The sequence below is a fragment of the Emydura macquarii genome, unplaced genomic scaffold (genome assembly GCF_026122565.2).
Source record: "Emydura macquarii macquarii isolate MOO-44397 ecotype Brisbane River unplaced genomic scaffold, CSIRO-AGI_Emac_v2 contig_1483, whole genome shotgun sequence".
Taxonomy (NCBI): domain Eukaryota; kingdom Metazoa; phylum Chordata; order Testudines; family Chelidae; genus Emydura; species Emydura macquarii.
The window spans coordinates 16,248,477-16,275,562 of NW_027131620.1; the positions used below are offsets into that span (position 1 = coordinate 16,248,477).

At 40.4% G+C, this 27,086-nt stretch overlaps 1 protein-coding gene across 6 annotated transcripts in view; it reads right to left on the reverse strand.

Moving 5' to 3' along the window:
• EYA2 (EYA transcriptional coactivator and phosphatase 2) overlaps nt 1-27,086 on the reverse strand; it is a 153,889-nt gene that overhangs the window by 40,029 nt on the left and 86,774 nt on the right. For all 6 annotated transcript variants that reach the window (XM_067554329.1, XM_067554326.1, XM_067554330.1 and 3 more), the window contains one exon: nt 6,486-6,575. In XM_067554329.1, coding sequence (XP_067410430.1) covers nt 6,486-6,575 — 90 coding nt within the window. The remainder of the gene's footprint in view (nt 1-6,485; nt 6,576-27,086) is intronic.

The window sequence follows — 27,086 nt, forward strand, 5'->3', positions numbered from 1 at the left end:
TTTAGACTGCAGACATAAACACCGATGCCTGATTTGTGTGCATCACAGTATCTTTGTACACAGATGATCTGTTACACATCTAACCAGAGACACAAGGTGGGTGAGGTAATATCTTTTATTGGATCAACTTCTGTTGGGGCAAGAGACAAGCTGTCAAGCTACAGGTCTGAAGACCTGAAAAAGAACTCAGTGGAGCTTGAAAGCTCGACTCTTTCACCTACATAGGTTGGTCCAATAAAAGATATCACATCCACCTTGTCCCTCTAATATCCTGGGACCAACATGGCTACAACACTGCTAAAAACATCTAACCAGTCATTTTGGCAACAACAGTATCTGAGCGTGCAAGCTAAACATGCAAAAGTGCACATGCATTTGTGCACATGCACTTCTAAAAATCTGGGCCTTGTGTGACTGCATCTGGGTTGCACTGAAAACAGGTCCAGACTGAGGCGACATTTGTATCATCATTAACAATGGAAACTCTGCACCTTGGAGGGCCCTCTTGAGATCCTGGATCCTCTGTTATGGTTCACACACAACACTAAGTCTTGCTGCATTAGACAGACATAAATCTCACTTTTTAAATTACTCAAACAAAGAGTTAGCTAATCTACAGTGAGTTGTATAACTGCATGTATCAAGGAGGCAGTTGGCAAACAGTGATCAGAGGAAGGCTCTAGGTTGAAGCTCCTCCTGTCATCAACTAGTCCTGATGACTGGTGATACTTTGGCAGCTCCCTTTACTCAGGCCAATGCATGGGGCTGACTGTCTGTCAATCTCACAGGTAATTTGGCTTATTTGAGTAGTTGCCAACTAAGTGAGGGTGGCTTGAAGTAGGCTGCTTGAATGCTACTGCTGGTGCTCTTTCCTGAACATGTTCAGGTCAAAGCAGTGGCACCAGGGTACACACCCGGACACAAATAAGTTATAGACTGAAACCAGGACACAGACCTCCCTGCTGCCCTTCAGAAAACTGCCAATATAAAAAGGACTAGTTAACAACAAGACCCTGGTTAACAGGCTACCCTTGGATGTGAGGCAAGCAGGGGACAGAGCCTTGGCCAACGTTCACGTGTTCTGCTTGTCCATGGCACAGGCAAAAATAAGAGCAGAGAAAGACAGAACAGTTGTGTCCTGGCGGTCTTTAGAGAGTTGTATACTGGGTCCAGTTGGTGAAGCTATTAAATCAGGCTCTGAAACTACCTATTGGCAGAGCCTTTGGGTAATGTCTCTCTCAAAGGATGAGAATTTCTGTCTTTGGGACCCTCAGTCTCCTGATAGGTCAATGTTTTTGTACCAGTGTCACATGCTCAGCCCAGCCAGCAAGTTCAAGTTCCACAGACAAAGTGCTAAGAATTCAGCTCCTCCACAGTGGAACAGTGGAAAGCTCTATGGCTCCAGATCACTAAATCTTGAACTGTTTGCAGCTAATTAAAAAAATGGACATGTTTGTTTTTGTAGTAATATCTCCCCAAAATCTGTCAAATCCTCTTGGCTTTCTTCATTTTTTCATAGGAGAGCATACAAAAAAATTAGACTGCTTAGTGTTTCCTTAGACAAGTTGACAGCATATCCCTAACAGAACAATACTGCAGTTCCCTCCAGCTTTGTCAAAATGTTTAACTTAGAATGTCACCAACTACGTATCAGTCAAGCAGTCATGCTCTTCTGTGAGCAGACTAGCTTCGGTATGAGCAGAAGTCCTGCCCCAGACACCTGATTCAAATTGTGAATTAAGCATTTTGCTATGATAGGAAGCCGTGCATCCTAACCTGATTTCAGACGATCTACTCAACTGCTAACTGGGCTGTGGAAAGCTTGCTGCCTCACTGCAATGCTTCACAAATGTTTGTCTTGCAGCATGCATCCTCTGGGAGTGCTTTAAGAGGTAACAAGCTATCACCTATAGCCAACATTCTCAGCTTCCACTGCAGTCCTGAAAACTGCAGTTTATAACAAACAGTTTCCCATCTGTTAAATGGGGATAATAATTACTTCCTGTTTGCCTTTTCTACTTAGATTGTAAATTCTTCAAAGGCAGGGAAGTGTTTGTATAGTACCTAACACAAATGGGCCTTGATCTCACCTGGAGCCACTAGGTGCTACTGTAACACAAAAATTATAAACAATACATGATAAATAGCACGGGGGTTAGTTATCCTCTTTCCGCTGCTTTAACCGTCAAACTGCCAGCTAATCTTTTCTGCCTTTTTATTTATTTTTAAATAAACCTTACTTAATATTCCTTTCTTGGTAACCAATGAATTGAGAACTTATCAAGGATGGATACAAATATATCAACTGACTGTCATTTAAAAGATTCATTTTATGCTGTCACAAGGATTAGTTGCCACAAAGAGCCAATGTTCTAGTAAAATTTAAATTCATCTATTGTGCCTTGCATCAGTATTAGTGAAAACCTGCTGATAATGGAAATGAGTATGCAAATGACAATCACACCCAATTCTCATTCCAGTACTGTTGAGTGTGAATCATAAAGTGGTTATTTATACAGCCCTACAGGTGTGCATCCTGCTTTAGAGAACACTTAGAAAGACAGGATCTGGCAATCTAATTCAAACAATTTTAGTCGTCTAATTTTGGGCATCTCTTTTAAAGTGATCACCCAACTGGAAGGATGCCATAATTGAAATGCAAAATTATATCTTGAAGGCAACATTTCCTTTCTAATGTCTCTAGGTTAGAGACAAGTGTTCCATACACCGTGTGTGGGTACTGAGTTGTAACTGAGCTACATGAATAAAACAAAAACACACAAACAAACACCTTCATTTGAGGGAAGCCCATAAAATGGATGCTAACCAGTGTCTAACACATTAGTTCCTATTCTTCCTGGGAAACCCTCAGTAAACTGGTAAAAAGACCTTGTATGAATCAGTCAACAACCTCCTGAAGCCAAATGGGGTTACTCCCAGCTTTTGGCTTTCCTTCCCTAACAACGTACTGGCATCCACCCACTGGGCAGAGGCCTGCTTTGCTACTGCTGCCGCCTATCTCCTGTTCAGCTGCAGATGGTAGAACCTTCAGAGCATTGAGCACTCCAGCCTCCAAGCCTGAATGTCTGAGACTAACTAGACTCAACTGCTATAGTGGCCTATAATGTATGCAATTGTTTGGAAGGTGAGCACAGTAGCAGCACTTTGGAGGCTCAGCACTTAGCCTGAACTGCTAGCTCCACCTAAAGCTAGAAAGGAAGGTTGTAGAGGGAAGGGACCATCATGCAACAGAAAAATGGGAGTCAGGGAATGTACCCGGCATCAAAAAAATCTTGACAGGCTATTATAGGTACATGCACCAACAGCTGGGAACCATTGTTCTAATGAACTCAAGTTGCCAGGTGAGAGAATGGGGCGAGTACGTACAGCATACTAGTTTGAATTATCTCTCTGTGACCTTATAGTGTCTGTGGTTCCAGTACAACATGCAAATACAAGTCCTGCAGCTGACTGCAGGGAAAATAGGGCACTCAAAAGCATTGGTGTCCCGTTGCCTTCATGTAAATAAATAGATGCTCTCTGTGATCTTTGCACTGCCACTAATAAGCTCACTCAGTTCATTCATTTGCCTTACAGTGGGCTCAAATAAGGGATTATTTTCAGTTCCTCTGATCTTGTTCAGTTCTTCAGAAATGAAGAAAGCTATGCTTAAAATGACTGGCCTGAACACCAATTCTCTTGCTCTGGGGTTTAACAGTATCAGACATCACATTCACCTGCTCCCTGAAGTTTTTTCTTCCTTAATACAAAGTCTCACTTTGCCTGTCTTCTGTACATGCTGAATGCATGAGGGCAGCTCCATGGGCAGTTTCAGTATTGTAACACTGTAGATTTAGCTTATTTACCCTTGCTCAGGTCACCATTATGCCACTTGATGGCACTGCTGTATACTGTAATCTCAATAGATCTAAAACTGAGTCAGTTTTTATGCTTTTTTTTCTGCCTGTCTTTTTTATAAAATATTGTTCACTTGTATTTCTTTAAAGCCCAACTGTTTGTGCCATACGACCCTCAACTATCATCCTGTGAATACTCTAGCCTGAAAGTCCTTAGATGATAAACTAAGATGCAGGAGCAATATGGCTACTGAATAGAACTGGTTGAAATTTGTGTGTTACTTTATGGGGGAAGGAGGGCAAGGCGAACATTTTTGTGTGAGGTTTTCATTTATTTTGAAAATTTCTCTTTTTTAATGAAAAGGTTGTTTTCATTTGGAACACTGGAAAAAATTTGCAAAAATGTTATGGAAAAAAAATAAAATTTTATGGAAAACATCTATTGCTTTCCAACCATCTGTACTAATATTTGTTGGTGATAATCTTCAAAGTGGTATAAGATCAATTATACAGTTGTTAAGCCTGTCTCTCACCTCATATCCTTTTTGGGTAGTTAAGGTTGGCTAGGGGGTATCTGTTCTCAGAACTGGGTTCTGAATGATTCATGTCCTGCAGTCAGATCTTCTCTGCTAAAGGCTCTGGTACTGCTAGTCACTCCCATTTTCAGGTCCATCAAAGCCATGATAAAGGACACATTTATTCACTTTTTTATTTTGTTGTTCTTTTGTATAAAATTTCTGAATTAAAGCACTCAGACTGACAGGCACTATAGAAATTAGTAAAATCATTTCTTTTCACCAGTACCCCTGTATCCGATACTTACACAACTTTGCTGAGGCTGCACCAAACTGACTCAGGTAAAATAAAATTCCCCCCTAAGTCCAAGCATCAAGCTGAAGATTTTTAACAGTACAGTTTTGCTATTCTAGTGGGCTTGGACTGCTTGGAGAAGGAAGCACCTGGAGTTTTTTTGTGCACTTCAACATACCAAATCAGACCTTTCTGAGGTTTATGCATCACTATGTATAGTGACAAGAACAATAATAGGAATAGTTAACTCTTTGTGAAGTTAACCTGGACCCCACAGTGACTAGTGTGGACAAACTTATGGTGACAGAACAGCATTCAAGGGAATGTTTTTACTTAGGGCTGGTCTACACTGAAAAGTTTTATATCGGCATAGTTACATCAGTCATGGGTGTGAAAGAACACACCCTTAACCGAGGTAGCTATGCCAACACAATCCCCTTTGTGTACAAACAGCTATGTTGATGGAAGAGGCATTCCATCAGCTTACAAATTGCTTCCCTCTGGCTCAGTTTCCACATATCTGAAATTGGGTTAACACCATTTACCCACTTTTGTGACACTGGCAGATGTGTATGTGCTGGGTATGTGCTGAATATTTATTTAGTGCCTTAAATAGTTTCTCCCTCTTTTTCTCTATGAAAGATTTTCACTTTACACTTTATGGACCCCCATCACCAAACACTTGTTTGGAAAGCTGGCAGAGGAAGGAAATGTCAGTTCAGGTGCTACAGACCATTTGTCTTTAAAGGGAAATGAAAATTCTTAGGAAGTGAAATCCCAATTTCTAAAGAGAGCAGTTCTCGGAAAGTTTTAACTCCTTGTGACCCACATAGGGATTCAATACAGCTAAGAAGTGATGGACAAAGGAATCAGAAGCCCTGATGGGGCCCATTTCAGGCAGGTTCAGGCAGGAACAGCTAAATTCTTACTTTTCCAAATGAATAAACAGACTAAGGAGAGGTCTGTGCCCATGGGATGCTGGCACAGAACTGATATATTTTACCCTAGAGTACTTCAAGCAAGTTCCTGAGTGTATTGTGCCCAGAGCACCTCAAAAGAATTCCAGTTAATTCCTTTCAAGGAAATTTTGTCTGGCATTAGAAAACCCTGAACAAAATTATTATGTAACTCATTTAGACCCATTCCTTGTGATTGGCTAGTTACAAGCTCAAAAAGCTTTACCTCAACATTCCACAGCTAGTTGCCTAGCAGTGCATATGCTATCCTTTCCTGGGCTTCAGCACATGTTCTAAATGGCCATTGGAGTGTTTTACATCAGTGATGATATATTTTACCTGATGTATTATCTTCCGAGCTGGCATTTCTTCAGCTGGGGAAGATTTTCTGGCTTAAGTGCAAAGATGCACACACATTCCCATTCATGCCATGATTTTGACAGTCAGGAGTTCTTCATTTTACCTTTTGTGTGTGCAGAGGAACAGAGACCATTTCAACAGCTTCTGTACTGGCTTAGAACTAATTGTTAACCTGCCCCATAGGATCTGTGCTAATTTGGTTTAATGAAATTATTACATAGTACATTTCAGAAGTACGAAGCAACGTTGTACTCATTATTACATTTAGTAAAACTACCAATAGACATCACTGTTACTCTGCTTTTATTTATTTATTTTTTTAATAAAGACCTTATCAGAGTAAAGATGTCAGAGATGTAGCAAGGTATGCTTCTAAAAACCCATCTTAGGCCCACTTCTATGGAGTCAGTAATGAAAGTTTAGGGCCAGAAAAAGAAAGGTTTCTAAACCAGATTCAGGTGATTAAATAGGAAGATGTTAAATAAAATATGTAGTCACATACCTCCAGGTCATTAAAGAACAGATGTGTATCTGCAAGGTTGAAGATCATTTCTTCCATCATAAGACCTATCCGCACAGACGTGGTGGTATCCTGTTAGAAGGAAAAAATGAGTGCTGTCTTTAGTGATTTTAATCTTCCTCTTCCCGATTTCTGGCTATTGGGAGTGAATTTGGGACCTGCCTTACTCATGCAGCCATTAATGTCATTTACTTCCCAAATGTATTTATCATAGGTTTCTCCCCTCTTCTTTTTGCTCTTGTATATGGTCACACTTTGTCCTATGGTCATGTACGCAGCTCCCTTTAAACATTAACAACCTGTACTTAGCACATTTCAGATGAGGACATCACGAAGCTTTACAAACTTTAAGCTTCAAGGTTCCCATAGGAGGTCAGTATTGTTCCTCATTTTACTTGTAAATGTGACTTATCTAAGGTCAAATAACAATTAGTGAGAGTTTGCAAATAGAACCCAGCAATTGTGACTTCCTGCCCTTTGCTTTAACCATAAGGTCAGACTCTTTTCTCTGCAGGGCATAGTCACATTATTCAATCAACAAAATGTCTTCACTGCACAGTTAACTTGGGTGATTGGCACCTGGACTAGGCTAGCCTAGAGGGTGAGCATCCCCACAGCAAAGCCATTCCTGCATTACTGTGTCCTTACTGTTTCTATGTTTACCCATGTGTGTCTGGGGGCATATCCCACAATTCTTTGCTGAGATGTTCAAAGGAATCCTTCCCAGTCAGCTGTAGGAGAACTTGTTTGTCCTTCAGGGGAATTGTGGGAAGGGCATTGGAGGACTTTCTGCACTTGAGTGATTTAGCCTGCACCCTCATTACAAAAGTGGATGGGGTCTAGTCTGAGTTAAAGTGTAGCCTGGGTTCTAACTCACACCTCTAGCCAAGTCAAAGCACCTCCAAACCTGGATAAAAGGGTTGTGTGTGTGGACAGGGAGAAGGAAGTGAGGACTAAAACATGGCAAGAGCCAAGATTAACTCTGAAGGGAAGACATACCTTTAGTTCTATTCTTGAAATGCCCATCAACTGCAGCGGGGAGCTGGTGAACAGACTGAGTGTTGATGTTAGGTCTCTTCTACACACAACAGTTGTACCGCTTTAACTATCCCAGTATAGATAAACCCCCTAGTGCAGACACAGTTATATCAGTATAAATGTGCTTCCCGATATAGTTATTCCCATACAGGAAGAATTTTTCTACTGGTATAACTGCATCTAAACTATGGGCTGTACGAGTCTAACTATTAAAAAAAATGTGCATACAAGACTTGTTATGCTGTGTTAGAAACAGTGATATGCATCAAACACTGCTATATATACTCCAGCTTGACCAACTCTAGGATATTTGTACTCTTCTGATAACTTCAAATATCAGTAGTACCACTAACAGTAATGCTTAGCTCTTGTACAGCAATTTCATATACAAATCTTAAAGTGCTTTACAAAGGAAAGGCTCAAGTTCCCTAGCTACAGGTCACAATGCCTCCAGCTTTTAAAAATAAATGTATTTGATATCAATACAAATTACAGAAAATTACGCACAGTTATCAAGAAGTCCATGTGAACCTACATATATCCCAGGCCCTGATTCTGTCACCGATGAAACCAGTGGCAAATCCTCCACTGAGTTCAACTAAAACAGAATTATGCCTCCTGTGGTACTATTATAACCTTCATCCTCCTAGTTCCCCAACTATGTTGCTTTCATTCATTGCTGTTTGCCAGTGACTGGGAATGGCTGAAGGGATGGATTACTTGAGGATTACCTGTTCTATTCATTCCCTCTGAAGCACCTGGCATTGGCCACTGTCAGAAGACAGGATACTGGGCTAGATGGATCATTAGTATGGCCGTTCTTATGCATCATATCAACCCTTACATTGTAAACTCCTAGGAGCAGGGACCATGTCTATTTTATTTCTGTGAAATAAATAAATACATTTTGAGCACTGTATAAATAAAATTCCTCCTGGTCACATCATTCTACCAGCTGGAAAACAGTAAATGTTACGAGAATAAAATTAAATGAAATAAAATCAATAATCATTGATTATTAATTAATTTTATAATGGTATAATTAATTTTAAACCAGCCATTATATGAGACCTGCTCTCCTCTTGTTGGGAACATATAACTCCTGATAAGTACTTAGTTTGTTACTTCAAAACTGACAAATGAGCACCTGATACAGCTTCTTTTGTGATTTGTCGTTCCACATTGCTCCGTATGAATCTGCTGTGACCTAGACCTCAACCTAGCTCTTCACAATATTAAATACAGTTCATGTCACACACTCTCACATGCAGACATTCATCCTGAAATAATTAGCTTGCTTGTCCAAGCCCAGTGTGAAATACATGAGGTAGAAGAGTCTTAAGTGTTATTCACGTGAAAACTATTTTCTTAATCATTAAATATTTCTAAGGCACAACTAACTTGTTTGTTTACTGGGGTTGTTAATTTGGTAAACGCCCTCCTAGCTCAAATGGATTTTGCCTTATCAAGTTAAATAGCAACAGAGAGCTTGAAAAAGGAGAGTTCCCACAAGAGGCTTTCATTTGTAATTCATCTTTATTAGGTCAGGGATGTCTCATCTTTGTGTGCCTTGAGTGTATGTGGGTGGTTTTCTCCCACTGAAGTTATAAGTCCTGCTAAGACAGTGCAGATTTATATGTAGACTTTGCCCTAATTTTCTGCAGTTTTCTATGGAGTCATGTTATTGCATGGTGAGATCAGTAATGAATTAGTTTAGGAGGTCTACCAGGGAGCACGTTTGGAGGCTGAGTATGTTTCAATCAACCTTTGTGGCAGATGCTGTTGACTCGGATGGCGTATCACACAGTAACCTAATTATTACGCATTCTTGGTGTAGTTCTCTTTAATTAGAGGACAATGGCTGTGGTTTCAGCCTTATGGATGACTCATAGGCACTGTGCTAACTAAAGAAAAGCTCTATTGCTCATGTTTGAACATGCTTACAACTGCCCTAGAGAGAACAGCACTTTCTCCTTTTCGGTGGAAAGTAAAAATCAAAAGCTTATCTTTGATAGCCCCTGATCCAAAAAGTTGTCATAAGTCTAAATTCACCCACTTGAAATGTCTGACATTTCTAAGTATTTGTTTATTTCATGTCAATGTGACAATTTATTTTTCAGAGTATTTATATATGGGGATCAAGGGTGAGAGTAAAGGCATGCATATGCAGGTGATTTCGACCACTGAAGTAATTGCCTCCACAGGAAATCCTAATATAGACTGGCAAACCTATTGTTATGGACCAGGATGTAGGTAGTCTGGCCTAGTGGTCAGAGCAGGAGTCAGATTTCATGGGCGCAGCAGGCATCCAGGTCAGGGAACAGTGTTGAGGATTACCACCAAAGAGTCAACTGCTGATTACCAAAGCCAGAGTCAGAACCAGGAATCAAAAACTGAGGATCAGAGCTGGGGTCAGATACTAAATGCCATAGCCAAGAGTCAAGCAAGAGCCAGAACTTGTAAAAAATGGTCAGAAGCGAGGCATAAAGGCAGGAACTGGAAAAAAGACAAGGATCAGGAGCACCGTGGGAACTAAGGGTAAGGAGCAGGATTAGATGCAGGAAGCAGTCATCAGCATGGTCCAACACAGCAGCAACAGGCAATCATTATCTAGCTGCTCAGACAACTTCCCTGCCACCTTCTGTCTTAAATAGCATGGTTGGACCAATTGGTGGAGCCAGGCAATCCTCCAATCATGACTTCCATCAGTGGTACCTTGGCTGAGGCTGTACTTCTACTAGCTTTCAGCATACATCAGGTGGCGGCCAGGATGCGGTTGCTCTCTGGGAACTCACAGGCCAGGGTTGGAGAGCTGGAACATCATACCAACTATAAGTTGTGATCTGCACTGGTGCAAATTTACCTCTGCTTGAAACTGGGTAAGATGCACTGTGGCAAATCATGCCTTAAAAAGGGCATTATCTGCCTACTCGAGGTGTTCACATCAGTGAAAATAGGTACCACCAATGGCTGCAATCAGAGCAAATCATTAGTGTACATGGTGCCATTACATAGTGACACAAGTTAGAGCACATTCATTCTCTTAAGCACACTGGTGCTTGGGAGGCCTTAATATTTTGTGCATGTATTTTGGCTATCATAAAAGCTGCAGGTGAATAACACTGAACTACAGTTTATTATCCAGGTGAAGTTATTGTCATGGACTGGCATGTAGGCAGTCAGATCTGACGGTCAGAGCAGGAGTCAGGCGCCAGAGACAGAAGCCGGGTGTGGGTGCGTAGAACCAGGGATCTGGAACAAGGCAGGAACCAGGAAGAGGGTAGGAGTCAGGCAAGGTCCAGTGAAGTGGCCAGGCAGGAATTCATGCAGGTCCTTAGACAACTTCCTCTGCCTCCTTCTGGCTTAAATAGCAAGTCTGAGCCAATTGGAGAAGCCGGATATCTCCTCCAATCAGGAGTTTCCTGGGAAGTGTCTCCCCTGAGCTAGGATCCACCAGCCCACACTCCCTGCTGGTATCAGCAAGTTGCCAGGTGTTGGCTGCATCTGAGGATTCACGACCCACAATCCCTCAAAGTTACATCAAGGGAGCTGTTTTGGAAGAAAGATGTTGCTAGGAAGGAATCAATTTTTTGTTTGAATGAAGCAATTATTTCTTCTATTTATAAGGGCCATTGCCTTTTAAACCTCTTTTTAAGAATCTCTCATTGGTCAGTATATTTCATTTGCTTCTTTTCTTTGGGTCTGTCTGCAGTTTTATTAGCATCAATAGCCAAAGTGGAGTGGGAAATGTTTGGTGCAGTGCAGTGTTTGAAGGTACTTTTTCTTAAACCAAAACAATATGTAGATTAAACTGCAGATGAGAAAAAAATCCTTCTCTTGAGATGGTGTGTGTGATGGAATGAAAATAAAAACAGAAAAATGGGGAAGTCATTTGGGGAAATAATTTGGCACTAATTCATAGCTCAGTATGGACACTTCCTCCACAGTGGGATTCTTTTCCAAGTCTTAAACAGCCTGATAAAGTTAAACAGGAAAAGCAGCATTCCCAGTATTATTTATTATATGTATTTGTGTCCAGAAGCACTAGCCAAAGCTGAGGCTCCATTATAAGAGGTACTGTTTTTACACGTAGATGCATGAATTTGAATTCACCCAGAAATAAGGCCATTCAATATCTGAGGACAGGACAGACTCTGTCCTCTTCTCTAGGAGGCGCTGAGCTTCTGAATGATCACTCTGAACAACTTAGAAGCACTGTCAGCTGCGTATCAAGCAGATATGTCTAGGGTAATAGGGACACAAAATCGGTGTTCAGATACAATAGTTTAAGAGATCTGTGTGAGTCTATGTAATAGTTTGGAGCTGATGTCAATATAGGATTTGAGACACAAAGACAGAGCTGAGAGCCCCATAGTAATTGTCATATGGAGACTGCTCCACAGCCAGCTTTCTCTTTCCACTCCCTTCCTACCAGGGCAGGCTGGGCACTGGACTCAATCCCAGGCCTGCAGGCTGGTCTCTTTTATATTGTCTGTCACTAAGCCTAAAGAACTGTTCCAGCAGCCAGTGATTGGCCAGGCATAAGGGAGCCCTGAGTTTTGGGAGAGCACGTATCACAGAAGCTACAATAGTGGTTCTGTGCTACCTGAGGATCCCCGTAGGTGGTAGGGGGATGCTGTAGTAGTTGGCTCAGTCAGCTTTAGAGCAGCTTTGTATTAGCAGAGCAGTGCAAAGTTGCCCTAATACCCTGGAACACTGAGCCCTGTAACCCTCAAGGATCTGTTATTTTCCCAGTGTGTCATGCTCTTGTGTACTGAGAACAACTAACACAAAGGGCCCAGCTCTAAGTGATACTTTCACTTTGCACAGGAACCCAGTGGGGAGACTGGACCCTCAGACGCCTAGAAAATGAATCTCCTTCCATCAACTAGCTCTTCCGTTAAAAATGAATTAAAGTGGAAATACAAGCCCTGAGTGTTTGTTTAGTAACATTAGAAGAGTGAGGTCCTTCCTTCTTACTAATCTACTGGTTATGCTTTAGCAAAGAAGAACAATGAGAAGTAGGGATAGAAAACAAGAAATAAGCCCCTTGTAAATAAAACCTAGGACATCACAATCCATCCCTAAATATGTAACTTCACCTCTGCCATGCACAGTTGCTGGAGATTCCTTATGTGGTAAAATTAAACAGCCTCACTCAATTACATTTGGGGCTCAGTTGTCACATAGAGATAATACATCCAGGAGCCCTTAGGGAGGTCAGTTGCTGTGCCACTATTGGAGAGGATGTAACACCTGCTCCTTCCTATGGGACTGAAAAAGCTAGCATAATGCATAAAGCAGCATCAGTTTGGAACAGTTCCTTGTACACAGGGGAGTGCAATACAAGGACTTTAACTGTGCCCATATTATGCAAAAGGAAAGCTCCTTGCACCCTTGCTCCACCTTGCACTCCTGCCTGGGGCTGGGCACACCTGAGCACTAGCTTGTAAAGAATAGGGAGGTTAATTACACACTCCTGCTGTCAAACACTGCTTCAGTATATTCCTCAATGGGTAGGAAAATCTTCAACTCCTTCTCCATGAGCAAGGTGGGCTCACAAAAATGGAAAGACAATTTTCTCTCCAACAGTTTGGACTGATAGTATTTGAACTGGTCAGTGACATTAAAACTGTCTGCTTGTGATGTGCTTCAGGATTACAGGGTATTGCACAGTTCAAGTCAGATGCTTGATGCTCTGAGATGTCTTGTACTTGCTATTTCTATTGGGACTAAAGGCATCCACAATCTCTTAGGATCTGGCTCCATTGCTCTGGGAGAATGATATTTTGTTCCCTTGTTATAAGAGCAGCCATACTGGAGGAGACCAGTTCCAGGGCTAGCACAGGTTCAGAACTCTCCAAATTAAAATCACATCTTGAAGTAACTGCATTTTAGATTAGCAGGACCTCTCCAGAGGAGCTTTTTATTTTAATTTCCTCTTCCTTTTCTATTTAATTTCTGGTCTCAAAGCTTTATTGTTTATGAATTAATATCACTACAGATAATATTATCAACGTGTTGATAATTTTTTAAAAAGTAGTTTCTGGCAACATAAATTCAATTGTTGGTTTTTTGCCTGTGGAATTTTCATGATTTGAACTGAATATTAGACTGTGGCAGGTAATGGTTTTCCCATTACATGAGAATTTAAGACAATTTATTTCTCCAACCCTAAAAAGGAGGAAAAGTCAAAATCTCAAATTTGTGTGAACAGAAAATCCAAAAAGAAACTCAGATAGTATTAATCAAAACTTCATTTTGATTTTAACCTTTTTTTTAAACAATAAATTAACAAACTGAAACAGTCATTTTAACATGAAAAACTGAACAATTCACTGAAACGTCTCCTTCCCTGCAAACTACTTTGCTTTCAACTAAACGGCATTTTCCAAAGAAAAAATGTTTAAAAAAATTCTCAACTCACTCTATCAAATATTTAGTCAGCACAAAGCATGTTTACAAGGGAATACCGCTATAATAGGTGTCTGAAGGCTAGGTTTTATAATTACAGGCTCTGTGTGAAATTCAGTTGGTTGATATCAGGAAAGCCTCTTGGCCTCCTCAATCCAGAAACACTGCCCCTGATTTTTAACAACCGTATAAACTTGCCTTAAAGTATGCAGTCGTGTTGGTTCCAGGATATTAGACAAGGTGGGTGAAGTGTAACCCACGATCCCCTTCAAGAACAGGACCCCGGCTTTCCGCAACAACTGATCCCGAAAGGAGGAGAAAACATGGGTCCTACACTATGCACTCGAATGAACTCTCACAGGGAAAATGACAAAAGATGAAAAACACCATATCACCTGTGGGTGAATGCTTTTCACAAAGTGATCACTCCATATCTGACCTCATTCCTCATCCTCAAAGGAAAATGGCACAACACCTTCAAAAGAGGAGCCTGAGAGGTTAAAATCATATAATTTTGCTAGATACTAAAAATTACTAAAAATTATGGAATGAATACACACTGGATTTACGTTTTATTATAATCTGTAACCTACTTAAACTAACCTGTCCTGTTCCCCCTCCCCTGCCATTTTTTTTGCCTTTCCCTCCTATGACCAGAGAGGTGTTAACGGGCCACTTCACCTTGAATGCTCCCTTGAAATATGTGTTAACTACTTATGCTAAACAATCTGCTCCTTTTAGCTGTGACATACTGAGTACATTTTCCAGATGTGAAAAGCTCTGTGTAAGCTCAAAAGCTTGTCTCTTACTAATAGAAGTTGGTTCAATAAAAGATTTTACCTCACCCACCTTGCCTTAAAGTATGCATTAAAAACACATGTATTTGTTACCACCTGCAGCTACTACCCCTCCAACTGGCTGGCCCATCAGAACCAGTTACCTCCTACTTTATAGCTCTTGGTGATATTGTAAAAGGAAGTGAGAAGGCAGATTTATCTCTGGCAATCTCTCAAGTGCAAGTCATTCTCCCTTCGGTTTCTGGTTCCAAATCACTCTTCTAGTTCCAAGCTTCCATCTTGCAGGTAAATTGTTCAGACTTGCATGCCATTAGCAAAGGGGCAGAGCTGGCTACTTTGAGATGGATAGGCAGCTTGTTGTCTGAGTTTGCCTCTGTTTACCAATGTGCCAATTAACCTGACATTCTGAATGTTAGGACAAGGTAATTCTTAGCCCATATTTTGGATTCAGATTTTTTTCTTAAATAAAAAAACTCCAAACCCTAGTATTTAAAACCAATCAGACTTTAAACTCCTGCCAAATACCTGTTTATGCCATGAGCAAATAATTACTTTTCTACAAGGAAGAAAGTATTAATTAAGAGTATTCATCAGACTCCTATTATGTGGGGTTTATCTGATGGAGGTGTCAGCCAGAGGTGAAAGATGGATTAGTACACAATCGAGGAGTTTCCAAGTTAAATCTCCTCCTTGCGGTTAGCTGTTAACAATGAAGTTGTCACTAAAAGAAAGGATTTAATGGTTTTAATTGGGTTTAATTACTTGGAAACTTCTAGAAAATGGACTAGTTTGTTTGGTTGCAATATATAAAAGAGTGAAGGTTATGAAGAGTGAGAGAGACAGAGGACTGAGTCACATGTTTGAACAAAGACAGGTTGTAAGAATAATTTATTCTTTGACTGTTGAGTTGCATACCCTGATCAGAATATGAAACATGTATGTGGCTTTCCCATCCATAAGTAACCAGCAGGGGTGTGCCTGGGTTCTGTTATTTCTAGTGCAAGTAGGTGTGTTTTTTTGTATTGGACTTTGGGGGGAGGGGTATTCTTTAATATTTCTTTCATGCAAGTGCTGAAGGGGAGCCATTTATAGAGTTAGACTAATGCTAGATATAGTCTTTTCCTAGCATTTTGGTTCCTGGATGGTAGAGCTATGATAAGACGAGGATAAAATTTTCAAAAATGCTTAATGACTCAGGAGCCAAGTCCCATTTCCAAAAGTGATTTAGGAGCCTTACTCTTATTGAAAGTCAATGGGACTTAGTCGCTTTTAAAAATTGCGCTCCAGATCTCACATTATGTCAACCCCATCACCCATATGCTAAAAGTGCCCATGAAATACATACACACATATAATTATGTGCTTTACCTGAACAATGAAAAATTCAGGCTTATTAGACATCCTCTGGAACCTGAATGAAGAGCCCTAATAACCACTACGACTGTAAACTCTGCCTGACAAAAGTAAATGCCAGACAGAGAAAACCTTCCCTGATTTTTTTATTCACAGCTACCTTTTTGTATATATTCCTAACGTGATTTGGGAAGTAACAAAACAAACCCTGCTAACATCATCCAGGTACTTAACTAACAGCAGTAAATCCCAAAGGCAACAATGAATTAAATCAGATGAGATGTTCTTTTTCATCGGTTTAATAAAATTGACTTGGCTCCTAAAATCTTTTTCTCCCATGAATGTCTAACGGAAAGTTACTACTAAAAAGCTTTTTGCACATCCATTTTAACACAGTTGCTCATAGTACAAGGCAATCTTTATGTCTGTATCTTTAAGAATTGTTGAAGTGCTTCTTGTGTGGGTTTATTCCTGTCTAGCCTCTATTGTGTTTCTTCACAGAACTCTTGAGTAAGAAGAGCAAAGAACAGTTTCTGGTAGAGATCAGCTTAGCTTCAACCACCCCTTTCTCATGGACAGTCCGGATTTCCCCATGAACGTTCCACATCCTGCAAGTTTGGCTTGCAAGGTATAAAATAAACATCTTGAAACATATTTGGGGCTGAAGTGACACTGTGATATCTTGACACTGAGTTGCAATAAGATGGTGCAATGCCAAGATATCACTACACCAGAACACAACATGGTGATATGGTCCAAAAGGCAATGTTTTAAAGATGGACTGATTATTTGTAGTATAGTAATGGCTAGAGGTCCTGACCAAATTCAAGGCTCCACTCTGCTAGACACTGTACACACACACACACAGGCTTTTACTAATACTAGACTAGTACTTTCTAACTAACACATCTGAAAAGTCTTGGATAGACAAGGCACACTGCCTTTAACATGTGCTAAGCTGATAAAGTTAGCTGGGGATAGGGGTGCCTAGGTTTTAACTTGACCATTTTAGCATACATTACAGGATACACAGCCTTGTCTACACTGCAACTTTTCAAACATATTAGCAAACACATTGTAACATCACACCTTTAAATCCTAGTCTAGACAAGGTCACAGTGAGAGTCATTAGCTGCCCTAAAGAGCTTGCAGTCAAACTAGACAAGACAGACAAAAGGATAGGAGGAACAAGTAGCATTATTATTCTCATTTTACAGATAGTCTCTCTGTGCCTCAGTTCTCCAAGTGACATGCCCAAGGTCATAAAGGAAGTCTGTGGGAGAGCAGGGAACTGAATTCAGATCTCTTGCCTCTCAGGTCATAGACTTATCCACTAGAACATGCTGCCTCTCCTGAAGGTATCCTCCTTGGTCTGTCATCACTAACTATAATACAGAGAGACTATCCTATTGAACATTAGAAAAATCACTGATTTCTGGTTGCAGTCCATTGGTCTCTTGCTGCTGGATCCCTCACTCACAGCTTATTCAGTGTATGATGGTATTCAAGTTAGCCTTCAGAGGAACTGATCAGCTTGTCTGGCACAATACTGCTGTGTTCTTTTCATGTGGAGTTTTGCTGGCTGGTGACTGTTTGTCAGAATGTAAATAAAGCTGGTGCTCCCCTAAGACTTGCATCTGGGCCCAGTGCTGTTTTGGTAATACACATGACTGCTCTGAGACTCTCAGGTTGCATTATTTGTTGTCACTGTGATCTTGACAACAAACGTTGTGAAGGATCCATTCCTTGTAGGGCTTAAAAACTGGACTCTCAGATTAAAAAAGACCTGTTGTACCTTTTTGACTTAAAGGAGAATCTTCAGTATTGGTCAGAAGTAGTGTGGAATCCTGATTCCAGGCTCTGGCCAGTGGAGGGCAAACCTGCTGGATTCCTGATTTCTCTTGCTTGACTAGTAGCTTTTTCAGTCTTCTGTGCCATCCTCAGTATACCTCACAGGTGGTAATATGGATATTTTCACATTGTTCAAAAGCAAATTCTGAAAAGACTCCAAATTATTGATGCTCCTGGAGTTGTGTTTGATAAATATTTCCCTTTGGAGATAAAACAAGAAAATGCACTGTGCAGTTAAACTTTGCTGCCAGAGTAAGATATCTACAGGGGCATTTACAGATCAAAAATAAATCTGGAGCCTCATACTGAAAAGGTGATTATATCTGCCTCTTATAAACTGTAGGGCACAACCAACGTATATGCTCTCCTTTGTCAGGCAGCTGGGAGCTCTGAAGTTCCCACTTGCTTAGTCTACAATATCAGCATGCCTTTCTTCGTGGCCTTCAGACTACAGTTTGTGGAGAGCGTAGTAACCCTTGCTGGCCACACATTGAGGAATCTATTCTTACAACATAATGCTGGATGCATTGTAAAATGTTAATTGGTTTCAGAATCCACTCAAGACTCATTTCAGGATACTATCACCATGTTGTATCCCTATGTCTCTGTCCTGCACCATTTTGTGTGTTTCAAAATAATTTCCAAGTGCCAGATGCAGATCCATGGATGTGAGACCTTCTTCCAGAAGACACGCATATTTAGGGTCAAGTGAATTGGGCTGGGAAATAAAGTTCAGTCTCTTACCAGCAGTCTTGTGTGTCATATGTTTATTTGATATGTGACCAGATGGGTGAAAGCATCCTCTCAATGGGCAAAACCATTGAAGCTGCTAAGAGAAATCCCTCATTCTCACCTTGGCAAAACAAAGTGAAACCTCTTTTGCTCTTTAGTGTATGTGTGCATGCCTGGCAGTGGTGGAACTAAAAAGCAGTTTCTTTAGATGAAAAACTCTTTTTTCTCTTTTGTTATCCAAGCAGCAGATTTAACTGAGACACACAGAGGTCAGACAGGATGGATAGTAAGATACTGCCATTTTCAGTGTCATTTTTCAGACAGCAGCAGTATGTTGAAGTCCAGTGCAGTACTACATGTTAGTTATTAATCACATTTATTATGGTTCCGGAGGGGTAGCCGTGTTAGTCTGTATACAGCAAAAACAATGAGAGTTCTGTGGCACTTTAAAGACTAACAAATTTAATTTTTGTAGGCAAAAGCTTTCGTGGGACTCAGCTCACTTAGTCAGATGCAAAGGTAGAATGATACAGTAAATAGGAAACATAGATATACAAGTGCATAGAGAACAATGGAGGAGGTGAATGAAAGCCGGGTACTTGAGGGCTAATGACAGACATTGAGTAGGAGGTGACAATGGGTGAGCAAAGCAATTTACCTCTTGTAATGAGAGAGCCATTCCAAATCTCTGTTTAAACCCAGTTTGAATGCGTCAAGTTTGCAGATCATTTCTAACTCAGCAGTTTCTCTTTGAAGTGTGTTTTTGGAGGTTTTTTTTGGAGAAGTACAGTGACTTTCAGGTCAGTGACAGTGTGCCTTGGGAGATTAAAGTGTTCTCCCACTGGTTTATGGATGTTATTTTTTATGTCTGATTTGTGTCCATTTATTCTTTTGCGTAGTGATAGTCCAGTTTGGCCAATGTACATTGCAGAGGGACATTGCTGGCACATGATGGCATATAACATTAGTGGATGTACTGGTGTGATTGATGTGTAAGGACCAATCAAGAATAGGGTCCCATTGTGCTTGGCGCTGTACAGACATGGAGTAGCAAATGGTTCCTGTCCCATAGAGCTTACAATCTAAATGGACAAGACAGATGTTGGGTAGGGGAAAGGGTGGTATCAAACATCATGTTAATTCCACAATTATTTTTGGAGGAGTGAGTTTAGTTAGGTAGAGATTGGCTAAATGGAAAGAAAAGGGGGAAGATAAGGTTCTGAGGGATACAGGGAAGGGAAAAGAGGGGCAGATGTGGAGTGAAGCTGAGGTAAAGAGATTGTCTGTCTGTTTGGTCCAACCCTTGCCCTTCCCCTCCTCCACAGTCAGCACAGGGCAGAAAAAGTCCAGCCAAAATAGTAGAAAGTTCTCTGAATGTCCAGAGGTCCCTGCTTGTGCTGCTTCTGGTCCTTGTCTGTCTGTCTGTCTCCTTTCCTGCACTTTTCCCCACAAACCACATTGTGGGGGTGATATGGGATGATCCCATCTGGTTACTTGTGCCCACAGAGTGGAAGGGTCTCCCCTACACAGAACTGAGTCCAGGGCTTGCTGGGGGACAGTTGGCAGCAGCTGGACTCCATTTTGCCCCTCCTCCCCCAGTGCAGCAGTCCCTGCTTTGGTTGCTTCTGGTCCTACTGGCTGGAATCTTACGTGCTAAGAGACTCCTGCCTTTATATGCACGTACCTGTCCAGATATAACTAGGGAACAAGTCCTTGAAGCTATTCTACTCTTTATCAGAAGCTGGATAAAGTTCATTCATTAAGCAGACAGAGCAAACAGGGATGGACAACTGGACATGTCACCATTAGCCCTAAATATGTCCCTGCTGTTCTCCTCCTTTAAATGTACAGCTTGTGATATGGCAACAAGAACGTCATGGCAATTCACAGGCTCTCTGAGCAAAACCCAAGGAGTCTATTGGCCAGAAAAAAAATCTATCCTCAAAATTGTAGAGGCACATGGTTCTTAAGTGTGATGGGAAATAATTCCTGTTATTAAGGCATATGAAAAGCTTACCAAAAGGTTTTGTCAGTCTACAATTTATTTCTCATCACCCTCCCTTTCTCCTCATCAGGAATGTGAAGTAAAAATTCTCACTCATACAAAGAAAAGGGCCACATTTTCACAAACAAGCTCCTGAAGGCCACATGCAAAATACTGTAGGCACTTGGGTGGAAACAGGTAATAACGGATACCAAACATTTATAACTGGTTTATCACATATAGAATTATTTATTTGCGCCTGCATTTTACATGAGGAAGTTAAGTTTTTTTAATACCTGCTCCTAAAAGTATTACAAGAAAACAAAATGTCATGATTTAGAGGTGCTCAGGAGCAGGTCCCCTTAGCTAACACTTGTTTGACAATCCAGCATCATTTCTGAAATGTATTTTATGATAAAAATAATTCTTTTGCTACACGTGCACTCTGCTTGGAAAATCCCTGGCTCACATAAACTCTGCCACAAGAGATTAAATCTATAAAAACTCTTCAGAATATGTCCTGTGCCTACCTTTCAAACTGTCGTGGGTCTCTCTTCCCTGTGTGCATTCCTGCTTCTTCCCGTGAGCAGAAATGATAAATATAGAAGTTTGCTCCCAAAGTACACGTTAGAAAATAATTGAATGACCGCAACTATTTACCGCTATGTAGTCTGTCTTATTCTCAATAATGAACCCATAATTGATACAGAGGCATGTCTAAAGTAACAGACGCTTTCTTTATTACCTGCAATGACTGACTGCTTTTTTTTTTTTTGTGTTTAACTTAAAAAGGCATTAAATACAAAGTTTAGCCTCCAGTGGGTAAAAAATCTCCAACTTCCTCAGAAAATCCTTTCCAAATTGTATTCATCTTGACTTAATCCATGATCTACTGAGTGAATTAGGTTGTATTTGTTTTGAAAATCTATTTTATAGAGACTGTTTTCCTTAGAAAGGGCTTATTCTGCCTTTTTGACCAGGATGCCTGCTAGCAGGCTTTAGCCTAGGCCTCTGCAGGTTGTTAATGTCCTGAGGTACCCAGCACATATGACTAACAAAATGTAAATAAACACAGCTGAGCCAGGGAGAAATTGGAAGGTTTTCTCATTAAAGAAATAAAATAAACAGATGTCCTTAAGCACTTTGGCTCATGTTTGTCAAAGGAACAGAAAACTCTTAGATGTTTGACCAGCAGTAGTGATATAGGGTCACATCTCAAGCAAAAGAAGAAGAATTGGGGTGGGGAGGAGGGCCCAAGGCACTCTGAATTAACTAATAGTCCTCAAGGGAGAGCGCTTTTGATTTGAACCTTAGCAACTTCTACAAATAGTTTTTAACTGCCAAGTAATAAAATGGCTTTTTATTCCTTCTCAGTTTGTAAAGTAGTAAAGGACAGATCCAGCCATTAGAATCATGAATCACCATCGGATTTGATTAAATCCCGATGGCGTTTCAGTTGGATGCTAGATTTGGGGGCCTGTATGAGCACATGGCAATGCACAGCACAAGCTGTTTTAGGCAAAAATAAAGGCAGAAAAAAAAATCATGTCTGCAATTTTTGAAAGGGCTTGTGTACAGCTGGTCAGAAATTTCTTGATGAAATTTTTTGTCAGAAAATGCCAATTCTCTTTTGTCAGGAAGGTTTCTTAGGTCCAGGATGGAATTTCTGGACAAAACAAGAGAGAGATACCCATCCCATGATAGCCCAGTGGCTAGAATATGGCTAGTGGCTAGGATGTGGGACACCCAGGTTAAACTCTTGCTCCAAATCAGGCAGAGCAGGGACTTGAATGTGGGTCTCTCACGTCCCAGATGAACGGATTACAAACTATTATGGGGGAGGTCTCTCTGCCTTATTTTTCCATGAAAAAAATTCAAAAGATTTTGTCCCAATACAAAACCAAATGCTGAAACCTGGATATTCTCTGTGAAACAGAATTCTTGTTTTCTGGCCAGACTTCGTGATGAGGGAGCTAGGCGTGTAATCCCCATGGAAAGTCAATGGAATTGGGTACATAATTCCCCTAGGTCTCATTGAAAATGCCTTAAAGCTACTTTTGGAGTAGAAATCTCAAAAGTCAATCTAGCACACAAAAGACTAGGAAAACACAGAAATATACTGTATCAAGGTTCAGGTTCAGATTTGTTCTTATTTTCTCCCTCAGACTTGAACCTGTCACTAATGAGGTTACACAGAACGGAGGCTCTATGGGCATAGAGGATTATTCCCTATGGTATATTTTCTTGTGCTTTGTCCAGGCTAGTTTTAAAGTGTCCCAAATGATGGAGCTTTCACCACTTCCCTTGGAAAGTTTATTCCACAGTCAAATAGTGCTCACCGTGAAGACCCTTTTCCTTTCACCTTATTGTAGTTTCCCTTTGTTCCCTAAAGTTTCTTCAGTGTTCCTAAGTAAAGTTGCACCAAACATGCAAAGTGAAACTGCAAACCACTTGGTTTCAGGTTTTATTTTAAAATTGGAAATCGGTTTTCTGAAATTTTCAGTTTTGTAGTTCAGTGCTAAAATAAAACTCATTCTATTTGTCCCCAAAGCTTGAGTGTAACATTATTTTATGGAAGGAGCAATTACAATACTAGATTTAGTTGGTTAGTCACTATTTTTTATATTACAGTAGCACTTAAGAGACCCCACCTGAGATTAGGGTACCATCGTGCTAGGCATTATACTAGCCGAGTAAGAGACATTACCTGCCCTAAAGAACTTAGTCTAAATATACAAAACAGAAAAAGTGTGGGAGAAAAGAAATATTATTTTCCCTTACTTAACATGCCAACAGCTGGGAAAAAAACATATTTAGTGCCCCTTTTTCTCTCTACCATCCATTAAAGAATTGTTGGAGTAAACTATAAAATAATTATGTTTCACTGCTAATGGGAAGGAATGCAGAAAAGACCCCTAAGAATTGGGACGTGCAAATTGAAAAATCTGTTAACAATTAAGATTATAGAAGCTATGAGGAACAGGCTTAGAAATTTCCCAAAATTGGGTGTAGGAAAAGGGGAATACTCGGTCAGTGAATTCTCCTGACAAGAATATTTGCTAATTTCCTTTACCAAGTATTAAATTAACAGCACCTAAAGAGGCACTTTTCTGCCCTGTGTCTGTTTATTTCAATCCAGAACTTGGAACGAGGGACCAAAACTAGTTCATACACTTCAAATTCAGAAGGGACCATTATGATCATCTAGTCTGACCTCCTGCACAACACAGGCCACAGAACCTCACCCACCCACTCCTGTAATAGACCCCTAACCTATGACTGAGTTACTAAAGTCCTCAAATAATGGTTTAAAGACTTCAAGATACAGAGAATCCACCAGCAAGTGATCCATGCCCCATACTGCACAGAAAGGCGAAAAAACCCCAGGGTCTTTGCCAATCTACCCTGGGGGAAAATTTCTTCCCGACCCCAAATATGGTGATCAGCTAAACCCTGAGTATGTGGGCAAGACTCACCAGCCAGACACCCAGAAGGAATTCTCTGTAGTAACTCAGAACTCACTCCATCTAACATCCCATCACAGGTCATTGGACATATTTACTGGTAGTAGTCAAAGATCAGTCAATTGCCAAATTAGGCTGTCCCATCATAACATCCCCTCCATACATTTATCAAGCTCAATCATGAAGCCAGCTAGGCAAGGATTTTGTAGTGTACCAGCCTCTTTTCTAATATCTCTGCACCCAATTCAGCTAAAGCTCTAGCAGCACTGCACTTGGTTTCAACTAGCTTGTTTTTCCCCTTGTGTTTTCCTCAGAGGCCAATACAGACCTAGTAAAGAGTGCAATCATCCTTTCTACTGCAGGTAGCTCCCTTTAATATGTGCCTGAAGGGATCAGAAAGGCAGGGTGAATGGTGTATTACGCCTTAAGAATGAACTGCTACATCTGTTAAGGATTCTAGTCTCACAGCAAATACTCTACACCCATACTGCAAGCAGAAGCCTGTGGAACAGGTTTCTAAACTCTACTGAACACAATATTCAGGGTTAATTGGATATAGCTGTGGAATCTTGTTTTGTTCCACATTGAGGGGCCTCCTGCTGAGAAGGAAGGGGGTAGAGGAATTTTCTCCAGCTTGCCATCTTCCAGACGACATTCAGCTAGGCCAAAAACTCAAAATGCCTTCCATGGACGTGTAAAGTGTTATTCTGATAGCTAAACCACTTCACAATGGGAACAGCAATGACATATCCCCTTAATCACAAGCATGGCAGCTCAGGACCAGCATCTGTCCCAACCGGCTCAGCTGGGAATTGTACCCTCAACTCCTGCATATGAGTCTATCTTTTGACTTCCAGGATGACATGGTGACCTTTCACAATACAAATACAACTCATAGGTGCACAGTAGCTTCCATTATACTGCAAGTCTCATCTCTTCTACAGCTGTCCCCTTCCACCTCCCCAGGAAAGCATGGGTAATACTTCTTTTAAAAACTTTATTCCACTTGTTGACATTTGTTAGTGAAAAAATAATACCCTGAAAAGGAAGGAAAGGGAGACCTGGAGTTCACAGACCACTTTTGGTTTCCAATAGTGGGATTATGTTGCAGAGACTGCATGGGAAACTGTTTAAGATTAAATATAAGGAGGCTGCGTAGTTTGCTGACCAGAGCAGAGGACTGAGGCTAGGGGATAAGTAGAAGTAGTAGTCCAAGTTCAGTCATTAACATGTGTTTGACTATGAGCAAGTCATTTGTCCACCTTGTGCTCAATTATTATTATTATTTATTGGTGCTATGTGCTAAGTGCTTTCCAAACACTTCCAGAGGACAGTCTCTGCTCCAAGAAGCTCATTACCTAAGGAATGGACTGGCTTTGAGTGGGATTTTGCTGCCTTATAGTTATGACTTGGAGAGAATAACTAGAAGTTCCAGCACTAGATGTGGTCAGAAAATTTCAACCAAAATGAAGTTTTGATGAAAATTGGTAAAAAATATGAACTTTTTTTTGAAAAAGATGTTTTGGTCAGCTCTATCCTACTAGTATGGTCAATGAGCTACAGCGAATAGAATTGTGGGCTTTTGGAGCGGAAAGACCCAGGGCTCTAATCCCAACTCCCTCAGCGAATGTACAAAACAAAGATTTAACCAGTAATGTATCTGTCTAATTAGAGACATGTGTATCTTTAATACCAATTATGGATAAAAATAATAATTTTAGGCCTTAATATTTGAGATATTTTTATTTTAAGATTAATACTTTCTGTATTATTCAGGTATGAAATTTCAGAGCGCTATTCAAGTCTGATTTGGCTCATATTTGTGAATTCAACTTGCTTAAAAGCTTCTGGATTGTGCTTATTATTTAATGGTTCCCATGGCAGAAGTTTGTGTCTGTGTTCAATTTTCCTTTTGACTTAAGGCTGATCCAAAGCCCATTGATTTCAATGGGGGTCTTTGGATCAAAATCTTGTTAATAATCATTTTAGTATGAAGCCATTTTCCTTATAGAAAAATTATATGGAATTTAATACAGATGAAACCAATAGGATCTATAGAAATTCAATGGGGTTCTATAGAAGTTACTCAAAAAAAAATCTTTCAGAATTTAATAGCAAAGGAAACCCTTTCTAAAGATATTTTAACCATCCCTTAAAGTCCTTTAATTCTCCATTCTACAGAATGCTTAGGAACTACCCTACAGAAAGATTTTCATTTTGTTACTTTCCATAGAGCTTTTCCATACTGGACAGCCTTATGAGTTTTCCTTTTCCTATTTACTCTCCCCTCAATCCCTTATGCAAGCAGGTTTCAAAAGTGCTCAGGATTAGCCTAATTCAGCTTCCATTAAAGCGAATGGTAAGACTCCCACTGAAATCAACATGTTTTGCTACTGAAGTCAATGGGAATAGTTATGCCTCTGGCATGTGCTTTTGAAAATCCTAGCCTAAATTCACTTTGCACCAGCATGGAGTTGCCCTCCATTAGGGAAACTCCCCATCAGCCATTTACCACCATCCTCTGGATGACTGCACGAGTTTTTTTTATCTATCTTGCTTGTTCCTTTTCTATTTTTTTCCCCTGCAGCAAGGTGAGAACTTACCCCATGTCTGCTGAAAATTGTCTCATTCATTACATTCAGTGGGAAAAGTAATTACTCCCGTTGCCTTGTACAACATAGGCCTGAACAAATCCCTGTTTGGAAATGTGTGCTTGATTTTCAGAGGGTGCTGCTAGAAGTGTTAGTGGCATTCTAAATGCTGCAGTGGATTTCTGCACCACAAACACCATTTTATATCCTTTACAAGTATGTACATCTAACAACGGACAATAAATCTATCTCACTAATTACACATCCAGTTTGTTATAACCATCATAAATCAAGTACAGCTGGTAAAGACATAAAATGATGTCAAATCATATTTCTAGTTTCTAAAGAGAAACAGGATT